General features: G+C 38.1%; 2 protein-coding genes across 2 annotated transcripts in view; both read right to left on the bottom strand.

The window, feature by feature from the left end:
• Positions 1-601: 601 nt before the first annotated feature.
• Positions 602-16,193, bottom strand: NOC3L (NOC3 like DNA replication regulator). The gene is made up of 21 exons (XM_077784636.1): positions 16,121-16,193; positions 14,769-14,976; positions 14,263-14,389; positions 12,479-12,636; positions 12,313-12,369; positions 11,179-11,309; positions 10,588-10,749; positions 9,775-9,868; positions 9,405-9,580; positions 9,062-9,190; positions 8,478-8,609; positions 8,027-8,107; positions 7,387-7,487; positions 6,881-6,953; positions 6,745-6,808; positions 6,586-6,657; positions 5,429-5,610; positions 5,066-5,194; positions 4,367-4,464; positions 2,784-2,868; positions 602-1,122 (listed from the first exon to the last, which is right to left on the bottom strand). The coding sequence occupies exons 1-21, from the start codon at positions 16,127-16,129 to the stop codon at positions 991-993; spliced, it is 2,400 nt and encodes a 799-aa protein (XP_077640762.1). The 5' UTR covers positions 16,130-16,193; the 3' UTR covers positions 602-990.
• Positions 16,194-16,263: 70 nt separating this feature from the next.
• TBC1D12 (TBC1 domain family member 12) overlaps positions 16,264-27,161 on the bottom strand; it is a 41,368-nt gene continuing 30,470 nt past the window's right edge. Inside the window, 10 exon segments of the mRNA XM_021539549.2 lie at positions 16,264-17,934; positions 18,157-18,415; positions 19,524-19,633; positions 19,951-20,079; positions 21,918-21,989; positions 22,660-22,754; positions 24,171-24,251; positions 24,879-24,985; positions 25,325-25,442; positions 27,029-27,111. Of these exon segments, the coding sequence (XP_021395224.2) occupies positions 17,866-17,934; positions 18,157-18,415; positions 19,524-19,633; positions 19,951-20,079; positions 21,918-21,989; positions 22,660-22,754; positions 24,171-24,251; positions 24,879-24,985; positions 25,325-25,442; positions 27,029-27,111 (1,123 nt within the window). The 3' untranslated portion in view covers positions 16,264-17,865.

Raw genomic sequence — 27,161 nt, 5'->3', positions numbered from 1 at the left:
AGTGCAATCAATACTGAAAACATATTAAAAGAGAAATAAATTATTTGCAAAACTATCTAAGAACCATAAATCAGGATAAAGGATTAAATACCTTAGAGAAAATAAGATTATTTTCTGACTTAAAGAAAAAGTTTCTAAAACTTGTAACATTGCCCTGTACAATGGAATTCACATAAAGACAATACTCACCTTTAAATTATTTCATATATTTCACCTGTTCTTTGCAAAGCCAACATGCAGCTGAAAATGGATTCAAAACCAATCAGACAATAAATAATATTTGGAGACTGTGGGGAGAATTACCTACCAAAAAAAAAAACCACAAAAACAAACATTCTTACCTTGTATTTGTCCAATATTCTTGACAGCAATGCTTTATTGAAGACACTGCAGTAGATCATTCAATCGTTATGATAGCTTAGAACTGAAATTCAATATTCTTAATTTGTCAATGTCAAGATTCATCAGAGAGGAAAAAACCACCAAATTTAAAATCATTTAAAGATGAGATAAATAGTTAGAAGACATCAGAAGAAAAACAGGAAAAATGCAATATATATTCCAAATGTCTAGGTAACTTAAGACACCAAAAAGTCAATACTATGTTAACATTTTCAAAATATTTATTAAGTTATCAACACAACCCAGTGAGTTCGCAGAAACATGTATGTCTATATTCCATTATAAAAACTAGAAAAATACATAAAGAAAAATACAATTGTGCATGGTTGCAAACAATTCTTAAATTACTTGGGTTTGTATATTTTTAAAACACTGACATGACAGTTCATTGTGATTCCTCCAGCCTCCTGAACAGGAGCTTGGTGGTTAAGGGGACAGGCCTGTAACTGTGTGAAAACTGCTGTTACATTTTCGTGTGTTTCTATATTCACACAAAAGCCTATCTGTGTTCCTTTTATGATGACTGGTTCTTTCAGCCAATCTTTCTCCATAATTAAGAATCCAAGTGAACTTGATTGATAGGTACATTTATGCCAAAGATGATTTCTTCAAGTGCTTAGCAAAATCCAAGGGTTTGTGAGCAACAGTCTCATTGATGTGTTGTTGAAGCTGTTTGTTTAGTTCTTCATCTACAAATGAATCCATTTGCGAGAAGGTATCCTGAAAATTACAAAACACGAGTTGTATTACTAAACAAGGCCATGTTGTCCATGTCTACCTTAGTTTAGCAGTCTTTCTCTCCCATGGTCCCAGTCATCTACACCAGACCTGTTCAACTGGCAAGCACCGTGCCAGGCACTTGATAAGCCCGTGGGTTTGGTGAGGCTTTTCTGGTTTGTGGTAAGCTGGGCTTTAGAAGATCACCTACTACACACAGCCATGGCTGCCAGCTCGGGGTGGGGAGGTTCACACACTGCCTCCTGTTCAACACACCTTACAGACACAAATCAAGCACAGTTTGCTGACACCACACATTTGTAAATCAAGCGCCTCTGACCAAAGGGCAACAATGCTCACAGCACAGGTTGTGACTCAGAAAGGAATCCCCTGACTCTTCTGCCTCCAGCCACGCCTGGAGCCCTGCATTTTCCTGGCGCTCAAAAGAAGAATGATGATCATGCACATGATTTAAACTTCCCTTAAAGTCTTAAAATTTCCAGAGCCAAGTACTTTGTGCACTCATGGAGAAATGAGTGCCTCTCTTTAGTGGTGCACAGGGCTCCAGTTCAGAGCTTCTGTCAAGAGCAGGGAGATGCTGACAGACTGGTAGCCTGGCACACAAAAGACAAGCAGATCACAGAGGGTAAAACTCAGGTAACTGCCAAAATTTGTTAAATGATCCAAACAACCACAGAGCAGGCAAGACCCCAAGGTAATTTCCCCACCTAGGTCCATTATAGCCCTACAGTCACTTTGTGATCTTGCTGTTCCATTGTTTCTGCCCCCTAAAGGAGCTTGTGCATTTCCTTATTCAACCCTTATTTCTCTCCCATCTGCTGTTCTCCTCAGCCTTGCTCTGTCAAAGCTGCTCATGTAACTCCCTAGCAGGACACATATATCAAGGAGTCATTATAAAACAACTAAGTAAGTTAAGTACAAACACATTTTCAGAAGTTACTTCTCAAAAATGAAAAAAAAACCCACTGTGCTTCACCTGACATGACTGAGTTACAAACTGGAGCACTGACAAGGTCAATAGGTTATAATGTTTGCAGTAGAAAGAAGGGAAATTAGCACTTTTTAAAGAACACACCACTAACTGGACATTTAATGGAAGCTGGCATCTGGAACACATCCAGCACTGAGGATGAAACACTTCCCCCATTTCTCCTCTTCTTACATTAACTCTTTGCTCCCCTCAAATCTCCACTTTAAAGCTGTAGTGACACTAACAGGAATCAGTATCCCTCAACACACTGAATCAAACGCTCTGGAAATCCAGCTGTCTTGGCAACTGCCCACACTGGGGAAAGAGCTGGCTTTTTGCTTTTTGAACAAACATTAGTTCATCATTACAGAAAAGAGCCAAGAAATCTGCACTGAACCACTGCAAAGTGCAAAATAACAGCTACCATATTAATCTTGCAATGTTAACTGATGCTGTGGGAGGTAGGACTATTTATACAAGCTATTTTTTCCTTCTTTATACTCAGTCCAGTCTTGGATCCAGTTTAAAAAATGTACTTGATGCAAAAGGTACAGAAACCAGAAAGCTACACTGAGTGTGCCAATGCCTGGGCACTGCATAGTGAGCCAGCAAATACAGGTTATATTGGTGTGTCACATGGTGAAAAAAGGACACAGAGCAATGAGAACAGTACCTTTCTTCTGGGTGTTACTGATGCAACAGGAGGATTAAAGGTCATTCCTTTCACACAGTATGCCTCAAAAAGTTCTGTAGCAGACCTACAGTAAATAAACATGAAAGAAAAATGGCATTAGAAAAATATAGCACTGGCCCAAGAGCAGCATCTCACACACACCACACCCTCCCCCTCCATCATATTTTAGGAGAACTCCTCAGAGTAATGAGCATCACCTGGAAAAGATCAGCAGCCAATGGCTAGGAAATAATGCAAGTCAAATTAAGTATAATGCGTCTAAATACATACAAGAAAACTGTTGTCCTCGCAGAGCTCTGATCTGTACATACTTGAAAAAGGGGGAGGAAAAAAGGTAGGTAAAGATGGTCTAGCTGACACAATCTGCCAGAATTTTCAACAGTTCCTTGACAAAGGGTTTTATGAAAAAAACATCCATGGGAGAACAGGACCATCACAGAAAAAACGGGTTAAAAGACAGGAAACGGAGTACAGCAGTCTATGGTGATTTTTTGCAAGGGCAGGAAGAAACTGGATTTCCATAAGATTTTTTCCAGGACCTGCAGTTTACATCATGCTCAAAAAAGAGCTGGAGAACACCAAGTTATTTCTAGAAGTTATTTCTAGTAGTAAGAATGAGCTACCTTATAGAGAACTGCAGACTGACTGTATGAGATGATCAGTAAAGTGGCAAATGAAATTTAGTGTTGGAAAAAGCAACTCGTCATAAAAACAGTAGGCTCTGAGCAGACCACTCTTGTTATGACAGAAAGAGCGATTGAGCAGGCTGTGCACTTCAGCTCCCAGAGCAAGAACCAGGGGCTGTTAAATGAAGCAAACTGGCACCAGGCTCAAAACAAAAGAAAGCAGATCTTACCATAAGGAGCTGTGGACTCACAGAGCCCTTACCAAAAAATGCTGCATTTGCACAATATGTGCTCTGATTCAATGGACATTGAACAGTTTTATAAAGAATTCCATGGAGAGAGAGGTACTAACAGAAAATGGTATCAGGTTCAGGAAATCCACCAGGCTGAAACCTGTCAGAGGCCTGCTCAGAGCATGGGTCACGTGTATGCCCTGGTTTTACCTTTCACAAGGCACCTGCTGCCTGCCACTGCCAAAGACAGGATGCTGAACTAGATCTTAGTCTGAGCCTGGATGGCTGTTCTCATGTTTTAACCTACTACAAACCTTACACTGCAACTTGGGTTCTAGTCTCCACTGGACAGCCCCAGTTTAGCGATCCTGATCCATATTCAGTGATCCATATTCAGATCTGGGCTGCTGCTGAAGGCATTTTGCTCCCAGGGAAGAAAACACACTGCACTTTGAGATGCTGACCCTCACAGCCTGGCCACAAGTCTCAAAAGGGTAAAGAAAGGAAAAGAAAAAAACCAGAAAAAGAAAGAAAACAAAAAAGAAAAAAGGCAGCCAGCATTCTGCATTCTGTACTGGCAGAAGAAGAAAGAGAGTTTGAAGATCAGAGTCTTTAATTATTTTTAGGAATTCGTTTAATATAGTATAAGCAACAGCTTCCTTTCAGGGCCTGTTATAAAAAAAGGAACTCTTTGATAACTCACCTTTGGCTCAAATCAAGCGGAAGAGCTCCTGAGCCTTCAGTTGGAGCTCCAGCAATAAGGTGAGATGCAAATTTCTGCACTGTTGGATGATAATGTCTCTGAAAGAAAGGAAGAATGCAGGCAGTAGACACACAGTAAGGGATAATGCATTTATCTATAGAATCTCATGTTTATTTCCAATTCATAAGATGGAAGGTCTGCTTCTATCTTAGAAACTGAGTACCTTAAAATCAGTTTGTGGAATTAATGTAATGCATTTATTCCTTCATAGCATGCTGTGAGCATGACTCTCTCCAGTTAGATAATTTCTACTCCCAGAAAACAGGGACAAAGGGCAGAGAAAGCCCTCTCCAAACCCTGACTGGAATGACAGATCAAGATGTCAGTTTATCTTGGAAAAAGGGCTGGACTGCAAGGGAACTTAACAGAACTAAAAAGTCTCCAAACGACTCTAATAAGGCAACCTGCAGTATGAACCAGTGTGGTATTATATTAAGGGATGTGTAACATCCCCCTTTGAGCTCATCCTTCCATAGCACTGTGTTGGTCTTCCTCTTCCACTCTGTTGAAATAGGCTCATATGGGCCAAGATTTGACAGATAAGCCTGAAGACCTCTGCTCTCCATCTGTGTAAAGCACCTAAGCATTGACCATCTATTTACTGCTGTTACTTCCCAAATCCCTGAGTTACTCACAAACCTGCAGTAGATGCAGCTCCCACAGTGCTGTGTTCTGGGCATTGCAATGCTCTGGTTCTTCTAATTCTGGGAGATAAACTCCACTGCCTTGAGATTCGTTGTCTAGTAAGAGGTCCATCCTTGGGAATGTCTACAACACAAAAAAACCCAGAAACTGAGTTGTTTATATTACCCACCCAATTAAAAAGTGGTTGAGTCAGTTTCAGGATTAATTCCACTTCAGTCAGTTTCAGCAGCATTTAAACATATTCTGTTTTCATCATTCTTATTAAAGGTGCTTTAAAATTTTTGCACAATATAATTTTAACAAAAAATTCCATAGCCTTTAGCCAGTATGCTAAAAATTTGAACAAGTAAAACTTACTTGCATGAATACCCTGTTTGTTGCCAAGATCCCAACACTGGAATTTGGAAGTACATGAAGAGCAAGGATGGAAAGTCGCTTTAGGAAAGCAAGAGCTCGTTGCTGGGAGACTTGCTTTCTCCTCTTGGCAAACATGACATCCAGGCACTGCAGCACAATCCCTATGTCCTCGTTGCTGCCACCTCAAAAGCAGAATTTCATACAAAGAGTAAAGAACCACTTCATGGACATACATTGTGTACCCTGCTACGAGAACAGCATGAAAGCTGGGAGGCTCAGACACCTCTCATGTGATACAGACATTAAGCATCCACACTTTTTTGGTCAAAATAGTCCAGCTTTGAACAGAAAAAAAGTACCATTGTTTCAGTGCTCCTAAGAGAACACTTGTTCCATCAAAAGTATTGAATCATTAAACACTGCTTACTAGTGTTATAAACAATGCTTATTAGCATTAAGCTACTATTTTAAACCTAAATGCATTCATTTTCTATAAATTATTAAAAAGTTAAAAGATCTAGTCTTTTACCCATCCAGAAAAGCAGAAGATTCTTAATAGTTTATTCCTAATGAATCCACATTTCTCAAGTAAATTAAAATTACGTTAATTTCAAATTTTATAAATCTCTTTTTAAATCAATTATTCAACTTCTCAGAATTACTGGAAAATTTGGATTTAGGACATAAAAATGTTATAATAAAAATCAGAAATATATACTAGAAAACTTTAAAAAGCAAAATTTAAATTTAAATTATTTTTAGAATTATACTGGAAAAATCAAGTGTTTCTTCTTTACTGGAGACAGAATTAGAGAAGAAATACAAGAATTTTTAAATTGCAACTGAAATAAATAATTATAAGGAAGTAAAAAACTGAGGACAGACTAAATGCTTATCGAAGATCAAGTGTTTGGCATTTCCTAATGAAATTACATGATTAGAATCTGTTACCATGTATTGGAATAATAATTCAAGTATTTGTATTGCAGTAATGCAATATGCAACTTGAGAAAAAAAAGTAAATTAAACCAAACAATAATCTTGTCAGAAATCAGATCTCTTAAAAAAAGTGCAATTTATTAATGCTACATAAAGGCTTTGATAGCACAGAAACAGAATAAACATTATCTAGGTGAACAGTGAAAATCTGGAATTACCTGCATGTAGGCTGAACAGTGTCTTGTACAGATGTGTGTAAAATTTCATCGGATCAATATTAAGAACATCACCTATAAACATAATCCCAAATAAACACATTTACTCCATTTATTTATCAGGCAATATTAAACAAAAGTTTGATTTTAAAAATCTCCTACCTTGACCAGAGAGTATATGAAAAGCACTGAGAATGCAATGAAGACTCTCACGATAGCTTAAATCCTAAGAATAAAAAAGTGATTAAATACCCAAAATAAAGTAATTTTAAGAAAGCTGTATTAAAATTCAACTTACCCCAGATGCAATAAGAGAATGAAGAACAATCAATAAGTCATCAAAAAATTCCACATTTATGAGATGAGCAAACCTGCAATCAAAGAGATTTTCATTTTTAAATTATAGACATTATCAACTGAATTGCCAAGATCCACACCTTAAAAGTAGGCTAAATCAAATGCTGAACACTTACTACCTTCACAGGAAAGATTAATTCAGCTCCCAACATGATAATCATGGCTTTTCTAGAGCATTAAAGACATGTTTGTGTCCTTTAGCAATTAAATAATCAGACAAAATAATGGAATCACATCACAACCTGTGGCATTTGCACCACATTAATTCTATCACATGAAATTTCAAATCACATTGAAATGGTTTTGGAAACAGAAAACTTCAGCAGAGAAATAAAAGAATTTCAACTAATTTGTCAGGGACTATCTTTTCTCACTTTCAGAGACAAACATTTCTTTAGTGCTTTATGTCTTTTCCAACACACACAAAAGAAGGTAGTGAATTCTTACTTTGCAAGACCTTCTAGCACAGCTGGCAAAAGTGGAGACTTCTGAGCTTTCTTCAAGATCCTGAAGTAAGTTACAAATACAATATTCAAGGTCTCTGTGTGCTAAAGGAAAGAAAACAAAATTAAATACTTCATCATGTAAAATAGACATTTCTATTTCACTTAAACTCAACTGAAATGCTTTTCTGTCCAAGCCCACACTCAGGCCTCCCCCAACCAGTCCTGGCCCTGCCATCTCTGTTCTTACGCTGTAGAACTCAAGTCCCCCAGTGCCCTCCTGCTCCTGGCTCACTCCTGGCTGCAGCCACACTCCTCCTTTGCCTAAAGGCCACTCTGAGAGGCTGTAGCACCCACTACACAGTATCCTATAGAACAGGGCACCTGGAGGACATTTGTCAATGGGTTCAATACCATTTTGAGCAGACAGCATGAAGGGAATAGGAATGGTTACGTTGGCCTTCCTGGCTAAACTGAGAGTGTGGTTTACTAAAACCTAGATCTCTGTCACAGGCAAGGTGTTAGCTGACAGCATGATCTAGGGATGTGGAATGCTGCCAGGTTGGGATGGAGGGAAGACAGTTATAAAAGGGTTAGGAGCTGCCACTCTGCTAAAATAGGGAAATAATGTCTAAATTATTTACCAACTTCAGTTTCTTTTGTTTACTTTCTGATGCTTCTGCTTCCAGGAGTTCTCGTTCCAGTTTCTCTTCTGCTTTCTTCCACTGAAAATATACAGTTGACTTTAAGACAACAGATCCAATGTTTCCAACCAGTCTGGATATCCAGGTTGAAAAGATACCCAGAGAATAAATTTTCCATGCTTGGTGAATTCCTTAAGTCACCCTATGATTCTACAGGGTAACCCTTGTCCTATCAGAAACAACCAATCAAAAGCATTATCACCACAGAAAAGAGGAAAAAATAGGAAGATAATTAAATTCCCTCTAGAACCTCATAAATTTTCAAGTACAATTAAAAAACTGATCACTGATGCTGAGAGTTAACAATGGCAACAGTAGATGTGCAATCATTGCTGGAACAAATTGCTACATAAAGTAACAGAAGTAGAGCATGAGAAAGCACATGTCATACCTTTCTTTGCATTCTGGAAAGGTTTTTTCTTTTCTCTTTGTAAGTCATGAACTTTTTCTTTGGTGCAATGTCTTCAGAATCTTTTTGTAATTCTACTTCCTTAATTCTTAAGTGAAGAAATGCTTTTAACACCTATTATAAAATAAAATAAATACAAGGAAATGTCATCTACAACCTGATAGGAACTAAAGGTAAGAAATCCTGAATTCCATTCCAGCCAGTGGGCTTTGCTGGTCAAAGGTTCTTTGTTTACTCCCCTCCTATTCCTTCACACCTGTATCCCCGCTGCCAGTTCCTTCCCCAGCACTGTCCATTTCTATCCATTCTTCCATTTGCCTCTCCCTTCAAGTCTCCCTGCCTTAAGCCATGTCTCTGGCAGAATCTTATCTCCAGCTCCCAGTTTCCCTCCCTTGTCCTGTACCTGTCTAACTCTCTGGCTCAGCCTAATCCTGAACTGTCTGTGGTCTGACAGAGTGAGGGAATTCTGCTTGAATGTAGCCAGCAGCTGCAGTAACTTTAACATGTGGGGATTTTTGAAACGTTTGACAGAAGAATATTGTGAGGTACAACAGAAAGACTCTTACCTCAGGTCTGACATCGTAATTTCTACCCCTCACAAGGCCAGAAATTACTTTAACTACACCAAGTGAAGCATAGCCCAACTTGTCCTGTTTAAAGAGCTTCTTAACTGCCTCAACACACAGTTCAGAAATCTGAAAAGTAAAACACAGAAATTGCTCTGTAAAGTCCAGCACAGCAGCTAGTAACAGACAATACTCCTGGTATTTACTAATTATAAAGTGCACACAGCCTGTAAAGCAGTGAACAGATACAGGCAAAAGATGTGGATATTGTGAAATAAAGCTCAGAAATAATTATTTTTCACACAAAACAATAATTTTTTTCTCTAATCAGAAAATCACTTACCTTTTTTGATGGATCATTCATGAGTGGAACAATGAGAACAATAATATTATTGTGGAAGTTGAAGTGGGGCAAGGCCACAAGCAGCTCACACAGACACTTCACTGCTACCTCTGCTAGACCTTTATATGCCTTTAATGAGATGACATTGCTTTTCTTCGATTTCCTTTGCTTCCAATCTGCACAAAATATTATTTTTAGTGATTACTCTTCAGAATGATGGTGATATTATAAATATTTAAATTTTTAGTGATTGAAGGCGTACTTCATGCAGGTGCTATCTCAAAGACAGAAGGTACTATTCACGCAGAAGAAGGAAACTGCTGCAAACAATTTTGCCTTTACTAGGAAAAATTAGAAGTGTTAACTGCACCTTTAATTGTTTGCTCCAGATTTTCCAAGTAATATTTATACTGGCTTACAAGGCCTTCCTCAAATTCCCTCAGTTTCTGTGTTTCTTTTTTAACCTGTAAACATAATTGAAATGAGATTTTATTGGAAATCAGCCAATGGTGAAAGAAAAAGTTTTAAAACGAGCATCAGATATCTAAGTAGCTTTTTCTTCTGGACAGACATTTCTAGAAATGTATTAAAAATAAAACATATCTGCATTTGAACAGATATGATCAGAGGGCTTTTTCCAACTAGGCTTATTTCATTTATAAAGCTTGAAGTAACATTATCAACCAGATGTTATTTTAAAACCATGACTCTAAAATGCACTAAACCTATATACAAAAAACCTCTAAAAATTGGTTTAAAACAAGCTACCGTGCATTTGTTCAGCAAATTGTTGAACACATTTTAAAGAAATCTATGCCAGTTAAGTGACAGCATTGCATAATTTTTACTTTCTTTCTAACTCTCTATAGTGCAGGACCTTATTCCAAGGTTCATGAGGAAAGTCACCCAAGTTTGGTATACTATTTTCAGACACTACTTTTCCCCTCCATTACTACCTGCATGTCACCTGCTTATTGAAGGAAGTATGTAAGAATTTAATGCTCAAAACCAAAACCTCTTTTCCTGAAAGTGTCACAGCTTTAGAGCTTCCACAAGTATTTGTGCATTTGTCCCCTTTGCTGAAAACCAAAAATTCATATTAAATAAATCAGTCGTAGTACCTGGCATAGCTAAAAACATTCTTAACTGCTTACATACACTATAAATAGATTTGATATTTCACCTTGGTAGCCTTTTCTGCTTCGGTCAGAGGCCGAATTTTGTACGAAGGTGCAATATCTTTGAATATCTCCATCAAAGACACCATAACCAGCTTCCTAACAATCACAGCCACGTTAGGATCCTGTTCCATCAGCATGGCACGCAGCTCCTTCAGCTTCTTAATCTGATTGAAGAAAATAGGCAGACATCAGATGAAACCAAGGGACAAGCACAACATACATTAACTCAGCAGTTACTCAGACTCTACTTAGCACTGCATAAAGAGCCAGGAAATGATAGATATCCCAACAAAAATCTAGTCTCAGGAATGTTCAAAATATCCTGCTATTACAAACTTGCACAAAACTACAGAAAATTATTAGTGTATCCTGATGTATTGAGAACTGTCAGATACAACCCTGAAATCAGAGCTTACATAAGGGTCATGCTTAAGGAACAAGAAAAATAATGAAAGCGATACAACACTGACCTTTTCCTTGTTCTACCCATATATTCTTGTGCTTTTGTTACTGTTTGCTCATTCAGATCTTTGTTTCTTGCCTTAGTGAACAACACACACACTTGTACATGCAGGTTAAGTAAATGTACCTACATTGCTGTCTGGCTCTGAGAGAATGGAAGATGCTAAGGCAGCTATGTGCATCTTCCTCTCCTGTAGCTTTTGTCTCCTTTGAGCAGCCATTTCCTCAGGAGTGAGAACAGGCAGGGGCTCCTCATTAAAGTCTGGCACAGATGTGAGAGTTAGAAAAGAGGGGAAGTCATTTAACAAATACCATGTTGCAGATACTGCATTTCAAACAGGTACCCTAGTAAGGCCACACAAGAAGAGAGACTAACACAAGAAGTTCCACAGTCAAAGAAGCTTTAAGAATGACTTTGCTAGATCTTATATTAACCCACAGATTCATTTTTGCTCCACTTCAAAATGTTTTACTTGCAAAAAGAAGTGGACTAATGTTTTTGAATCTGCCCATGGTGTTCTCCAAGTACAGTGGGAACATATAAACTCAATGTATTACCCCAACCACACCAAGAAGCTGTAGTGCTCTGCAACTTATTCACCATTCATTTTTCCCTTCTTCACCATTCACTTTTTCTCTTAAAAATAAAATTGTTTTTGTTTGTGTTTTCAGAGTATTATTTTGCTACAAGTATCTCCTTCCTCAACTTCAGATTATAGTTAGACAGTAAGGACCCAGAAGTCACAAAGTTACTTGAAAATGACCATCAACTCAATAGCCAACTGCAAATGAAAAATCACAGTTTCCTGGTATTGATGTTTTAAGTGAAAAATTTTAAAAACAAAGACAGACAAAGCCTACAAAAGTCTGTGTCCTGAACTGCATTTCAAAATGATCTCAGAGTATTCAAAATAGAACCATATAGATATTCTTTATGTAAGATCAATATTTCCTTCTTACTAGCAAATATGACACAATGGATAAAAGGAACTTCATGCAAGCAGCAGTTCTAGGCAAAAAATGAAAATAATTTTGAAGAAAGACAACCTGAAGCCAGCCATTCCTGAGATTCTAAGAGATAAGAGTGCAAGCTTTGAATAATGATAATGCTTTGGTGGCAACATGGTAATGAACATATTCAAAAACATATTGAACAAAATACACTTCAATTGCAAACTTCCTTGGGGAACAGCAAAATACTTTTCAGGTATGTAAGTGATTTTGAAAAAAAACACCAACAAAAAGCAAACAAAATGTTTTATTACCGTCTGCTTCCTCCGTATCTTCTGTGTCCTCTTCTTCATCATGTGCAACATTAGGAACTGCAAAAACAGAGTATCTAGCATCAAGCACATAATAAACACTGTGAAATTTCAAATAAATAAATTATATACTTCTTGGCTACTATACCAGTTCCAGAATCTGTCTTACCCGGCTTTTCCACAGCTTGAGGAATTATGCCACTCTTGTCTTTGATGGGGAGCAGATGGATGAGTTCTTTTTCTGGCTCTGTTTGCAAACGTCTTGGCACCTTCTCGTATTTCTCAATCACACTTTCATGTTTTCGTTTTTTGATGTGAACAGGTTCACTTAAAAATACAAGGCAAACCAAATGAACCAGCCATGTAATTAGACAAAGAGCCATGCCTGACCAGCTGGATTGTCTGCCTCTCACCCAGGCCAGGGGGCTGTTTCACTTGTCCTTCCCTCCCTTCTGTGCTCCCCCATATCACAGTGGCTGCCCTGGCAGGGCTGAGACCTGTTGAACCACCCCAAGCAGTCCTGCCATCAGGGACTCCACCAGCAACCAGCAGGACCAGGCTCCTCTCACTGGGCAACCAGTCCAGAGCCTTCCTTCATGTCCCACAGCCTCTCCCCCCCTCACTGTGTCTTGACTTTCCAGGTGAGGTTTAACCAGGACATGGCAATGAGTGGGTCAGTCCATTTTTATCTACCCTACTCCATGGCTGTTTTTACCATTACAATCACTTTTCTACCCTGCCCACTGGCAAAGCCTGTGTCACACAGCTCTCTCCAATGACAACAGCAATAACACAGCGTGGTGTGGCACCCTTCACAGGTATGCTCCTGAGCTACACCTAAATGTACAAGAGGGTAAGTATTTACTCTGTGCTAATATGAGCACACGATTTGTAACTGCTGTAATATCTGACAAGTTTTTAAGATAGATTGTAGCTGATCTCCAATTTAAGGGAACACTATGAAAGGAACTAAAAGCCCATAACAGTAAAACAGGTAAAAGAGCAACAACTTCTACTGTTTTCCTACCAATCTAAAAACATTCTGGCATAATGAATGTAAGACACATAGAACTACACTTTGCAAAATATCTCTAAATAAAACCACACAATAAATTTTGAGTTTTGCAAGACTTTAAACTTATGTCACACCCAGTTAATTTGGAGAAAGGGAAAGGTTTAAAACAAAATTCTTCTAATTCAAGAACTTGCAGTGTGGCTACAAGAGACCATGCAGCACAACTGCAACTTAGTACATAAAAGCCATTTATGCCTTTCCTGGGAAACTAGACTAAATTATTAATTACTAAGCAGAATCAGCATTAACAAATCAAAACCACATTACAGCAGCATAATCAGTCTTTTCACATCATCAAAAAAGGCAAGCTAAGATTTTCAAACAATCATGTAACGAGACAACTCTGTAGAAGTGTATCTGCAAACACTATTCTACAACTAGAAGCACTAACTTTCTACATATGTCACTGTGAACTCTACTCAATACCTTGGTCCACAAAACTGGCAACAAATTTTTTGTATGAATCTTTTAGTGCTGCATGTGTTTACAGACATGGCTTACAAAACCCTTTTTATTTTTTCCCAGCAATTTGCAGTGCAATATATAGAGTGGTCCATAACCCAGGGAATGTCCTGAACATTCTATGTAGAAAAAAACCCTCTGTTTGCAGATTAAAGCATTGCTTTTGTTTGAGGGATGCTACAGCCAGGGACCTCCCAGGAAGGAACACTTCAGAAACAGTGACCCTGAAGATCAGGCAGAGCACCTGAATGCCCTGGTATACACTAATACTGAAGTACTGACAGGCTGAGGAAGCACTAAACCAGAGCTGCAAAGAAACACTAGACTGAAAGAGATCTCCTGATAAATGCATTACTTTACATATTAATTACATATTAAGCACACAAGGCGTATGAAAAGGAGACATTGCAACTCACTTAGAAGAAATATCTCTGGTTAAAAAGGATGCTTTTTGGGCCAGATCCTCCATTAATTTTAAATCATCTTCATCCATCATGTCCAGTGGAAGAGCATCTTCTTCTTCTTTTTCTTCCCATTTTTTAGCTATTTTAGAAGACAACGTTTACAGATTAAGATCCCATATATATAGTCACCCTTGTAAACCTGCCTACACTTTTGAGACCATTTAATGCCTTACTTCTACCTGGACCTACTGACCTTTATGCATATGGGTTTTGTTACCCCAGAAAACTGCCCCTTTACTATAATATCCAACAATGATCAGTGCAAACACATTTCTACCATCTTTAACTGACAGTTTTAGGTGCCAGAATGGCCACATTTTGTATTTTTCACAAGTCTCACATTCTTTCAAAAGAAACAGCAACTATCTGTATACAGAAAATGAAGTATTGTTTTCTCCAATTTTACAACAGGAAGCAGCAGGATATTCGGTAATCCCCAGACCTGAGCAAACACTTACCAACTTGTTTCTTCTTGCATTCCTCCAGTGGAAAAGGCTTTCTAGAAATAGCATCTCTAACAGCCTCCCTTAGCTTCTTTTGTTCTTTACGATACTTCTTAGCAGCACTCTTCTGCTTATACTGTTTATTCTTTAATTTATTATCAAGTTTTATTTGACTAGTTCTCAGTAACTTGCGAAAACTTGGAATTCGCTTTGTATTTTTTCTCTAGAAAACAAACAGAAAGCTAGAAGTCACTGACATGTTAACAGGATTTGCAAAATTTATTCCACTGTTTAAGATCTCAGTGTTCCTATTTCTATCAGGACTGAACAACGTTTCTTGCTAGCATTATCATCGATTAGCATAAAATTTACACAACTGTGTTATATCTTTGAGAAGAGAGCACTGTGACAGATGTTTTACAATAACATTCTCTAACAACTTTTTTATTAAACCCTATGTCCATCACTTTTAGACACATGGACACTCAAGGCATGGCACACAGCTTGTTAGGGTGCAATTCTTTGTGTGCTCCCAAGCACGCTGTTCTCTTCTCAGGGTGCTGCTGCTCCCCAGCACATGCTAAAGTACTTCGGGGGACTTCAACGACCAAGGCCACAGCCTCGGGCAAATGTCCTCCTGCAGGGCACCTCCCCAGGCTGAGCTTTGGCTTTCTCCTGCCTGAAACTCTCCCGGCCAGAGGCTGCGAGCTGCAGGCTCACAGCAGCTGTACAGAACAGGGCTGCGGGGCCAGAGCTCGGGAGGCACCGTGGGCTGGACACCGGGCACGGGCGAAGCCTGGCGGCCCGGGGCAACACACACCGTGCCAAGCCGGCAGAACACTCCCAAGGCTGCTCGGGAGGGAACGGACAGGGCAGGGATGGGCTTGGGAAGGCGAGGTGTGCAGAGAACCTGGGCAGCGCAGCGCTGATAGGGATGGAGTGTCCCTTTACAAAGGGGACGAGTGGCTGGCTCAGTGCGGGGTTCCCGAACCCTCAGCTCGGTTGGAGCGTGGTGCCAACAGCAGCAAGATTGTGGGATCACTGCCCGTAGGGCCGGCCACGCGACGGGCCCCTTCCAACAGAGAACATGCCGTGAATCTGTGAATCGGAATTTCTGTCAGCCCAAATTTAGCTTCCCTTGCTATGCTGGATTATCTGGAGAGCGCTGAAAGGCCAGCGTTCATCTCAGGGCCAGAGACGAGCCTGCGCTGCGCCGCCGGTGCCCACGCGAAGCGCCCGCACTCCGTGTGGAGCCCGGGGGCCCGGCCGTGGCTCGCCGCCCCGCCCGTGAGCGCGGCTCCCTCCCCGCGCACCTCACGGCCCCTCACGGCCCCTCACGGCCCCTCACGGCCCCTACCGGCCCCTACCGGCTTCATGGCGGCGGCCCGCGCGTGCTCCGGCGGCGGAAGCGCTCCCGCGCCGCGCGGCCCGGCCCACAGCGGCCCCTGGCGGCGGAGGCCGGCGGCGCCACGGGAGCGGGAGCGGGAACGGGAAAGAAGCACTGCCCGCAGCTGCTCTAAGTTTTATTTACACAGGAATTGGTACTAGTGGTCTTAAAGGAAGGCTTGATCCTTCTATTTACAGTTATATACAGATTTATAGTTGAAAAGTAAGAAAACTGTACAAGATAACACAAAAATATAAGACAAATTGGATCCAATTAAAGTAGTGAATACATAAGTTAAGAAAAATCGGACATTTACATTTCAAATTGTAATGTTATGAGTAGCATATATGTAGATTTTAAACCAGATAGCAACGCAAGTTACACCACACTAAATCTTTACCCCAATTATTCGGACTCTGCTTTTAAAACACCAGACAACTGGAAGCCTCCTGCACTTAAAAATACATAATGGCAATTCTTACTTGATTTCCAGAGGGACCAGTTGAAAAAACCCACATGTAAGTAATTTATTTACATTAAATATTAGCAAAAAATGGATCAAGAGAGCGCAAGTGTTCCTCACCTGCAGTGCTATCCATTTTAAATTTCTGTCCCCTACAACCACAGGTTGTTATACAGCATCTTCAAGAACAGGAAATGTTTGAAAATATTTGCCGTGACACATACAGCATGACCTTATGTCTCACAGTTCAAAGATGTTAAAGAATTACCACTAAACCAGATGCTTTTTTGATTTCAGTATTGCACACTAATAAAAAGACAGTTTCAAAAACAATTCTGTGTCTGCATTATTTCCAAGTGTTAAAAGTGGCTGCTTCTTTGAGAACACAAAAGCCTTTAGATAGCCTTGTCATTTTCTAGTGTTCACCATTACATACAAGTAATTTTAGCTGGAAATGGCTCGACAATATAAAACTTCTGGTGGCAAAACCCTTTCACAGAATACCCACTTCATTTACTCCACAATCAATACACCAAAACAAATGCTTAAACACCACTTGCTATGAAAGCTGTACAGTAAGAATAGCAGCCCTGCTCTTACAACTGTTTAAAACTCATTCTTTTTGCTCTAGGTTTGGGCACAATATGTCTACAGTTCCTGAGTTAATTACATTTGCCCAGACTGAAGAATGAAACTGCAACTTAAAACAAACAAACAAACGAACAAGTAAATAAGATAATACCCCTTCCCAAATCTTAACCACCTTGCACATAAACACACCAAATCACCTTATTTGGTCCTCAATACTTGCAAATTGTTAATTTTGGAGGTAATGTTTGTACCAAAGCATTTGGTTTGGATAGCAGTTTTGGGGCCTTAAGATTTAGCATTTCCTCATCCCCTCCAAAAAGTGCCTTTGTGGTATTTTTAAAAACAGTTATGCCTCAAAAATTTGTCTAAAGTACCAACAGAAGTTATTACAAATGTTTATTGCATTGAGCTGATTCTTTTAAAGTATTAAATATTAACTCCCCGCTTCTCAGTTTCATAGGTTTTAGTATTCTGTGTGAAATCAGATCTTCCCACAGCAAAAACTAATACTGGCAAAAGGGTGAAGATTTCATCAGTTCATTAGTCCACTGAGAGCTGTGTCCTTCTTCCATCTCATTTTCACATTTTCTATAGTGCTTTTTCCACATGGAAGCGATGTGAAGACTTCTTTGTCATCAAGTGGTTTTCCACATTTCCAATAGACCTCAACATTAGCTTTTCGGTGCTGGGCTATGGTTCTTGTCCCCTTCTTTGTTGTCCTTCATAAGTGAGGCAAATACCTGGAAAAGTAAATTATTTAATTAATATGAAGACTGACAGTGTTACATCAATATTAACCACAACAATATTAGCATTGATATTAATTGCTAAAATGAGACATTAGAAAGGAAGTGCCCATTGCTCAGGAGTCAGACAAGCAGCTTAAATAATCATGGAGAGAGGTACCCCATATATTCGCGTGCTAACATTAATTATTTGATCTATATCTCCAAGAAACTCACCTGTGCCCATTTTTTGTTACTATTCTGCATCTGAATAGCTGCAATACAACTAAAAAGCTTTTCTGATGTAATATCTTCTGGAAGTTTTGTTAGAAACTGTGCTATATGAATAAAGTCCATCTGTAGGAGAATATCTTCATATAACCGAAGGATTCCTAATCCTGTCCTAAACAAAAATTCTTCTCCATCTCTACAGAAAACATCCCAGACACGACAGGCCAGATCAAGTGGTAATGACTTGCTGTAGAGTGTAAAAATCCTACAAATGAGTCAAAAACAAACAAAAAGGAAGAGTTATAACTTTTTTATTTAAAAAAAATTAAAAAACAACTTCCTTAAAACCTCAGTTAAATTAGTTCAGAGTAAGGAGATGACAAGCTATTTTATACACTTCCCCCCCCCCGCCTTATTTCAATGATCCACACGTCTACAGTTCTTGAAGTTAGAACTTGTACTCTGAAACCCTTCTCTTTGGATGCCACAAGAAATCCTCCATTTGAATGCCATATCCTTTAGAAAGCTTTGGCTAAAGAAGTGACAAATCTCTTCATACGCAAACAGAATATAATATTCACATAAGAACTTAAACAACAAAGACCACAACTGTGTAACTTAACTCTTCTCATTTAAGCCATACAGTTTAACAGCTCTGTTCATCATTTCTTTCCTAAACTAAATCTAAATCCACAACTAATCTCAACTAGTGGGCTGCATCCCACTAATGTACTAATGATAAATCAATAGCTACATTTCTGTGATACATTTTAAATTTTTCACATTAAAACCACAAAACTCTAATAATAATTCTAGATGAAGCTCATCCTTATGCACACAAACAGATAATCTGTTTTTGATAGCAGTACCACACTTCAAGGGAGCCTGCACTACTGCCTTCCATTACAGACACACACAGTTTGCTACTCTCTGCTTTAGAACATTCCTTACTTCAAATTGTTCACTGCATTTTCAAGTTTACTCCTTTTCAAACCAGGTCTTAAATTTCATCCTCCCTCTGCTTTAAAATTTCAATTCCTATAGTCATGCTTCCTTCAGGAGCTAATTATGCTCATTTCATCAAGTCACTTACAATCACAGTACACCATACTACTACGGTGTAATAGCCTTCTCTCCCCTACTTATGTCACACAACTGCAGTAACAAGAAAATGAACACACAGAACTCCTGTCTCATTTTTTAACTGAATACATCCCTTATAATAAAGCTTGAGGCCTGCCAAAGGAAGTTAATCATGACTTCACAACATCTACTGAATGCCTTTTTTAATGCTTTATCTCCAGTGTTGAAAGACCTATAGCAAAATAGAAAGTGTTCCAACAGTTGTAAGGTTAGGTTTTCTATGAACTCACCAGTCTATCAAATATATGTCTGGAGTAAGACTGTATGATTTAAAATGAAGAAACAATTTAGGAAGATTTTCTTCAAAAAATACTTCAAAGGCTGCAAAGTATTTCAGCATCTGTAGGGATAGTAAAGCACATCATAAGCAGTTATCAAAAGAACGTTTAGTTGTAAATCAACACAAACCCCACCAAGAACTGATATCAACACAGCACAATGTGACTCCTTAGGCTAAGTAAAATGATTAAATGTTTCTAGAGGAGAAATCAAAACACGAGAATGAGCTTTACAGATTAGTACCTGGTATTCTCAGTTTTGTAACCACAGGTTAAAGTTCTCCATCATTCAACAGGACAAAAGGAAGTCATCAATAAAATAACTATGCTTCAAGTCAAAAGAATGTTAAGGTCCAAAACCAGAAAACTCTGTGCATACCATGCTGTGATCCACACGGAAAAAGGCCAGCTGGCATGGCTTGTTTAGAAGGTTAGCAAAGGCAATGAAAGCATCTGCCTCTTCCAGATTGAGAATGAGCACAGCAGCAATGAAGGACATCCCTTGTACCTTCAAGTGGGAAAAGCATCGGGCAAATAAAGGTGAGTAGGTTCAGTAGATCTTACATCTTTGGAAATGGAAATATTTACAGTTTGCAATTTAACAAGTACTATTGCATAACATTTCCAGATGAATATAAACAATATGGATAAATTATTTTTGTGCATGCAATCAATTTGATTCCAGCAGTTCAGACACTCTGGGAGGTCTCATGATCACAAGTCCTCAGGACTTGAAATACAAGAAAGTTAAAACCACACAGAGTGAATGCAGAGCTCATGAGAAACAAAACGTGGCCTCAAGTTCATTGTTAAACTACGGGAAAAAGCAGTCATGGAGAAAAACTTCACATATGGGACAGTTTAGACCCAGACAGATACGTTGGAACTGAGACAAAATGCTGTTTCAGAGCAGTCAATACATGTCTTTCCACTTGCCAAACTGTAATTTTTCACATATATAAAATTACTTTGAGGTGGTTAGCTGTAATGCAAGTTTACATTTTTCCACCATTACTCTCCCAAAAACACTTCAGCTTACAATACAAGAGCATGATTCTGTAGTTAAGTGGTGATCTGAATACCCATTATGCTAAGAATAATTTTACCAATTTCAATTGCAATCATCTTTATTCCACTGTCTCTAAACATTCATGCTGCCTGTTCTCATTAAAAAAAACCCATGCAGACAGCATTTTAACCAACTAGGGAAAAGAGTATTGATATACATCAGAAACGGTCAATCCGCTTTCCATTTCTGGGGGATAAATAAGTGTGGAAATGAGACTACATTTACTGTCATATTAACATTAAAAAAATGTAATAAGAAATATCAAGACTAGCTATAGTTCTAATGGAAAAGATAAAGACTTATCCACAAAAAATTACTTATTTGCCTTTTGAAACTCCACCCTGGGAACAAGCAGTCTCAGAACCAGCAGAGTTTGTAATCTCACTTTAAAAATATGGGAGAGTCTCCAAAAATGAGGTCACAGATGACAGAATTCAGGCCTAAAACATCTGAACATGAAAAACCAACTAGTTATTTATGCAGAGTCCCAAGCATATCTGATATAGAGAGGAAGACACACCCTGTGCAAAATAATGCTTTGTTGAATGGATGAGACTTAAAATTTTTCAAGTGTTTTTGAGCCCTGAAGCATTAGAGCTTGTGAAAGATTTTACCAGATACCCCCAGGAACAAAGACAAAAAAAAACCCCTTTTCTTCATTACTGTTCATTATTTAAATGAATCTTTAAGATAACACCATTCAGAGAGATGTTAGGTTTAGTTGGTTCATTCAGGGGTTTTTGACAATTTCTTTAATGGGGTTTTCTTTGCTTGTTTTTAAACACAGTACTGTTTGCTGAAAACTGTCTTATCTACACTGAACTCAGAGGGAGTGATTATTCTGTGTCAGCAAGACACTAAGAAGGAATTTCTAGATTTTCGGACATGCAGTAGTGAAGCAGGGAGTATCCCTATGGAAATGGCAACAGGGGAAGCAACAGTAAGACAGAACAAGTGAGGTGCTAACTGGAAGTCCACTAATACCTTAAGGATTTTTTCCCTGTGGATACTCTGTCAGAACTATAATGTCTTATGAACACACCCATTTAAAATTTTCCATGCAATCCAGATACTCAACAGTCAGTACATTTTCAGTTATTTAATTGTCTCTAAGAACTACCATCATTGTGACTGCTACAAAATAACTGCCCAAGTTTAATTATTTTTTTAAGTGCTGGTAGCATAACATTTAGAACATCTATTTATTCAATATACTTTAATACATGACATCTTAAGCTTATTTGTCATGTTAGAAACATTTTACATCAAATACTTACATATCCCACATCTGGTCTGTAACATGTATATGCTCCTAAAACACTATGCAGGAGATCATGGTAAGGACCACCCTAATAAGAGGAGAGGGTAGAAGGAGAAAAGAAATATTTATTTTCAAAAAAATACAGAAAAGGGACAAGCTGATATTTTAAGATGCAAGTGAGCCAGTGAATTGTTGCTTTATTCATATCTAGAATAATACCATTTTTTACTCCAAGCATTACCACAAATGCTTTTGAGATGTTAAAAGTAACAATAATCCTATGAAATAATTTAGCAGAAATCAGTATATATTAGAAAATGAGGATATCTGGTACAGATTCAAAGTTGGTCTTTTCAGAGACAATAGATATTTTAATTCTTAGTAGCACAAGTTACTGTATAACAATATTGCATCTTATTTCATGTGTGTGCATATTATAGCTCCATAAAAATCATAAAGCCTGAAAAGGTGTACCAAAATGCATCAAGATTTCTATTGCAGCAAAAACACTCTCATTTCTGCCTGTAGTTTCAAAATTAATAGGAATTAATAGGAATCAATTAATTAATAGGAATCTCATACAATTTTTTCAAGGAGAAAAAAAACTCATCACTAATTGTCTCTACTTTATTCACATCTAAAAACATTTAAGAAGTCCAAACAACCTCTAAAACCTACTTCATATTTGGCCTGTTATGTTTCTTGTTTAACTATTCATAACTTTAAAGCTGTCATAATTAAAGTTAAAGGCATCTCACCTTCTGGAAAATATACAGGGATGGAAATGTGCGTGATATATCCAACTTAATTAGCTCCAGACTGGCCTCACGATCAGCAACAGATGTACCTGCATCTGCAAGCACAACCAACACTTACTAAAGCTGATAAAATCTACAAACTTCAGAACAAAACTCCTGTAGGCATATAAAGACAAGGAAGGCAGCATTCATCCAAGAACTTCCAGAAGAAATTCTGCTAGCCCTTGAATTATCTCTGTCCAATCCTCTCCATAGGGACATGACAAAAACACTCGTGATAATGTGGGAAAAAGGATAGGTAAAAGACCTGGGGAAAAGGCTCTTTCAGAAGGCTTAAATCAGACAAGATTACCAACTGGAAAGCCAAGGTGACAATCTGATGAACAGGCTAAACAGAACCTGCTCTGCTGAAGCTTAGAAAGCAGCATTTCACTCGTCTTCCTAAAACTATTATAGCTGGTCTTCCAGACTTTGCTACCAAAGATTAGTAATAAGCACTTTCAGCTTTTGCTTGCTTTTCAGAGATGAAAATTCTATCACTCTTCAGCTTTCCCTTATTGCTTCCCAAGACATCTGGCACATTTAAAACACCTCCTTCTCCCTCCATTCTTATCCAGAACTATTACCTCTCAAAAAAAACACTACCTAAACTTTCCCCTAAGACAGTCCACACCACCCACAACAAAAGAACAAGCAAACCACTGCTCCACAGACCAAGGGGCATTGAAAACATGTTTTCCAAGGATAAGCATATTTACAGTCATGTAGACACAGAATTTTTTATAAATTGTCTCAAGACAACCTTCAGATGAACCACAGGGCTATCCCTAAGAAAGACCCAAATAATTTACAGTCAAAGCAGGCAATTAGGACTGACTATGGCAAACACAAACAACTAAACTAATGGAAAAGACACTATCACAGGGCATTTAAAAAATTATCAGTCAACAGCACAAAGAGCTAACCTTTATAGCAAGGAGACATCCAACATTAAAAATATCACTGATACTGTTTTTAACAGAAAGAACATCCACAGAAGACAGCAATGTGCCAGTGAAAAAACTGCATTCAACAGAAGAGTGCTAACATCTCCACTTAATAGATTTGGAAGTAAAGGCAGGCAAGGAAATAGAAGTGGGATCTGAAATGTGTCATGTTTTGTATTTTTCACCTCTCAGTTTCAGAACCAAAAAATAGAAGATATTCTTTTTTCTTTCCCAAAATCATGGAAGTGATACCAACTGAGAACCCATCGAAGAAGAGCTAAGCAAGAGCATGTATCTTATTGTATTTCAGCTAATATTTTCATGAAAGCCGAGTCTTTTATTGATACGGTAAGTACTGCCAAACCCTTCGCTTGCTGACTTGTTATAAGAGCAAACATTTAAGTAGGGAATGATTTTGAGAATATTTAACAAATATTCTTAATGCTGAAATTTCAGAGGAACTTGTGAGACTTCCTGAGTTTGTAAAAGTGAATAGGAGGTTGTTGAGCACTCAGGAGATCTCACCTTCTATGTCATTCTCAGAACTTGTCTCACTGAAGCTTTTCCATCGTTCCTTAGCTCTTGACAAGAAGATTTCATAAAGTTCTGTAAGAAACCAAAACAAAACCAATTACCAAAAAGGAAGTAGTAAGAAAAGCACCCATTGAAGACAAAAGCATCCTAAGCATTCTTGGCTTTGGTTACTTGGTTTCATCACTGGGGGAAGGAGAAGAGTCTATTAGATGGCTACCACTATACACAGTTTTACAGTGTGCACTGTGTTGTACTTTCTATTTATGAATATGCAAATTATTACAGGGAAATCATGCCTAGATTTAGGCATGATTTAGATTTGTATTCTTGTGACTGAAATGCTTACAATTTATCAATTATTAGTTATAAAATTATTCCCCTTTTCACTCCCTTAAGAAAGCATAGCTACAAATTCTCAGTTTTAAAAATAAAAATTATTTTCTGGGGGGTGGGGGAAGCACTACCTTAATTCTTAAAATACTACATGTTTACGTAAGCAGCTTTTGGAACCTTGTTTCCATAATTTATGAGGCCACAATGTCTACTTGTAAAACACAATTTTTCCTAACCTTTCTTCAGAAAGAAATATACCCTGAATTACATATATACATACATATACATATATAACAAAAGTTTGCATTTTTCTTTGAAAATAATCAGCTTAATTTAGCATTAGCATATGATCTCTTAGGAACATACCAGGAGTGATGTTTAATTCATTTCCCACAGCTAGACTCCAAACCTTCCCACGTACACTTGGGGGCAATCCCTGCCACCACAGCTCTCGAACTCTTCGGGTAGCACGCCTAATATATAGAAACAGGGAGAAGAAAAAAAAAAAAAAAGACACATATTGCACATCTTGTTTTCTACAATCACTGGACAATTTACAAGCAAAATAACATACTGTCTACCAAATCAATATTCAAAGATCTCTATTGATACTAAAGCCCCATGAAACCCCCAAACATTCAGCTCCCAGAAAGCACATTTCATGTTGCTCCAGAATGACCTCACACTATATCATGGCAACAAAAACTGACTTCTTGACAACACAGAAAAGGAAAATAAGGTATGTGGGTCCTCAGTTTCCAGAGGAGAAACAAGCCACGCTCGCCTCATTTATACAGCAGAACTTTACTTACATGCCTTCCCAGTTAGGTAGTATTTCATTGACCCAAATCACCATAGCACTAGCGATATTCTCTTCTTGCTTGAAACGCTCTCTCATTATTTTTTTCCTTTTATGTGCTTCTTTAATTTCTGTTAGGCATAACATGTTAATAATTCTGTATTAGTGTATACAAATAATTAGGTAAATTATTCAGCTATTACCCAAGTATTTAGATATCTAAAATATCAAGGGTAAATTACAGTTGTATGTACTATTTCTGTTGATTGTAGGTGTATTTCTCTGGACATTTTTTAATATAAGCTAAGTTGTTCAAAATACAATGATTTAGTCAAGCAAAATCAGGCTAGAAAACTCATATTTCTTTTCTGCAGTACACAGGATAACTAATAAGCAAGCACATCATCAGTGCTCTTTTTCCACTCATGATTTTCATACCATATTTTATCTGAGCCTTATTTATTCATTAGACTAATCAGCAATATTTATGGATAATTTTACTATTTAAAAGTGAAATTCTACATCCATTTAAAAACTACTCAAATTTTACTGAAGCTTCCACCTAAAAGGATTCTGTATTTTCTTTTCTGGAAACAGGACCTAGAGATCTAAGACAAAGTCACAATGCTGAACAAGAGAACAATGTCCTGCCTTCTGTTAAAAAAAATAATTTGCAGATTCTTCTTATTAAAAAGGCTAAAAGAAGGACAGACAAGTGCTCTCCTGACATCACTTGGAACCACTGTGAAATTGCAAGACATTTTCTATTTAAGCATGCATTGATCACATCAAAGAGTAAACATGCCCTCCCTGGTAAACAGATATGGCTGACCAGCTTCATCACATTTTTACTGGAGCTTTGAGTGTGTAGCAACAGTTAATAAACCAGGGCAGACACAGGAAAACACCACACATGACTGAACCTCCAAAGATGCTGTTACTAAAGAACACAGACCCAGATCACAACTTACAAGATACACACAAGAGCAGAGTGAAATGCATTGTCAAATGCTGTGGATTTCTTATTGCATCTTTCAAAGTAAGCTGTCACAGATCCATAGATGATCAATCAGTTCAGAAGCTTGTATCTCTGACAACAGCCCAAGTAAAACATGCAGTACAGATTCTTAAAATAGCTTATTCCCTGAATACTAGGCACAAGACTACAAAAGTTCTTTCAACAGCAATTCATAGATTGACACAATACCAGGTGCTACAGATCTGTTTTTTAAATTAATCATGCCTAGTGGGAATAAGAAGGTTTACACAGGTACAGCTGATTGGAAAATAATCCCAAAGTTTTTATTTCTCTTCAAATTGAAATTGATCTGAAATTCTTAAGAAACCTGATCTTTAAGCAATTAGCTTTATTATACTTTGGTTCTTACTGGCAACTGCAGCAACACAGCTTGCAAAAAAAGTCCAAGTATCCAGAAAGTTTCTAGGTGACAACACTACACAAGTATTTTGAAAAAATTAAGTTTTTCCTTAGAAAGTAAATGAATGGTTAAGTTGCATTCTAGTTACATTCATTGTAGCAGAATAACAATTTGATAACTGAGTTCTGTTTTAAACTGTATGCCCCTATACACCAGAGAATAACCTAGATATTAAACAAGAGGTTCTTTAATGTACCTGGTTGCCTACAAGCCAGGATTTACTTTATTTTTGCAGCAGAGTTGAGAGGAATTACAGTGATTGTTGGCAGTTGACATACCTCGTTTTTTCGCTTCTGCCACCATCTCATCGTATTCTTGTCGATGACGTAAAGCCTCCTCCACTGATTTGGCAGGAAGATTTCTGAAAACAAGTTGTTCCTGAATTCAATACACACAAATGACATTCTGGAC

This window comes from Lonchura striata, chromosome 7, assembly GCF_046129695.1.
Source record: "Lonchura striata isolate bLonStr1 chromosome 7, bLonStr1.mat, whole genome shotgun sequence".
Lineage (NCBI taxonomy): Eukaryota > Metazoa > Chordata > Aves > Passeriformes > Estrildidae > Lonchura > Lonchura striata.
This window is presented reverse-complemented; position numbering and strand designations above follow the sequence as displayed.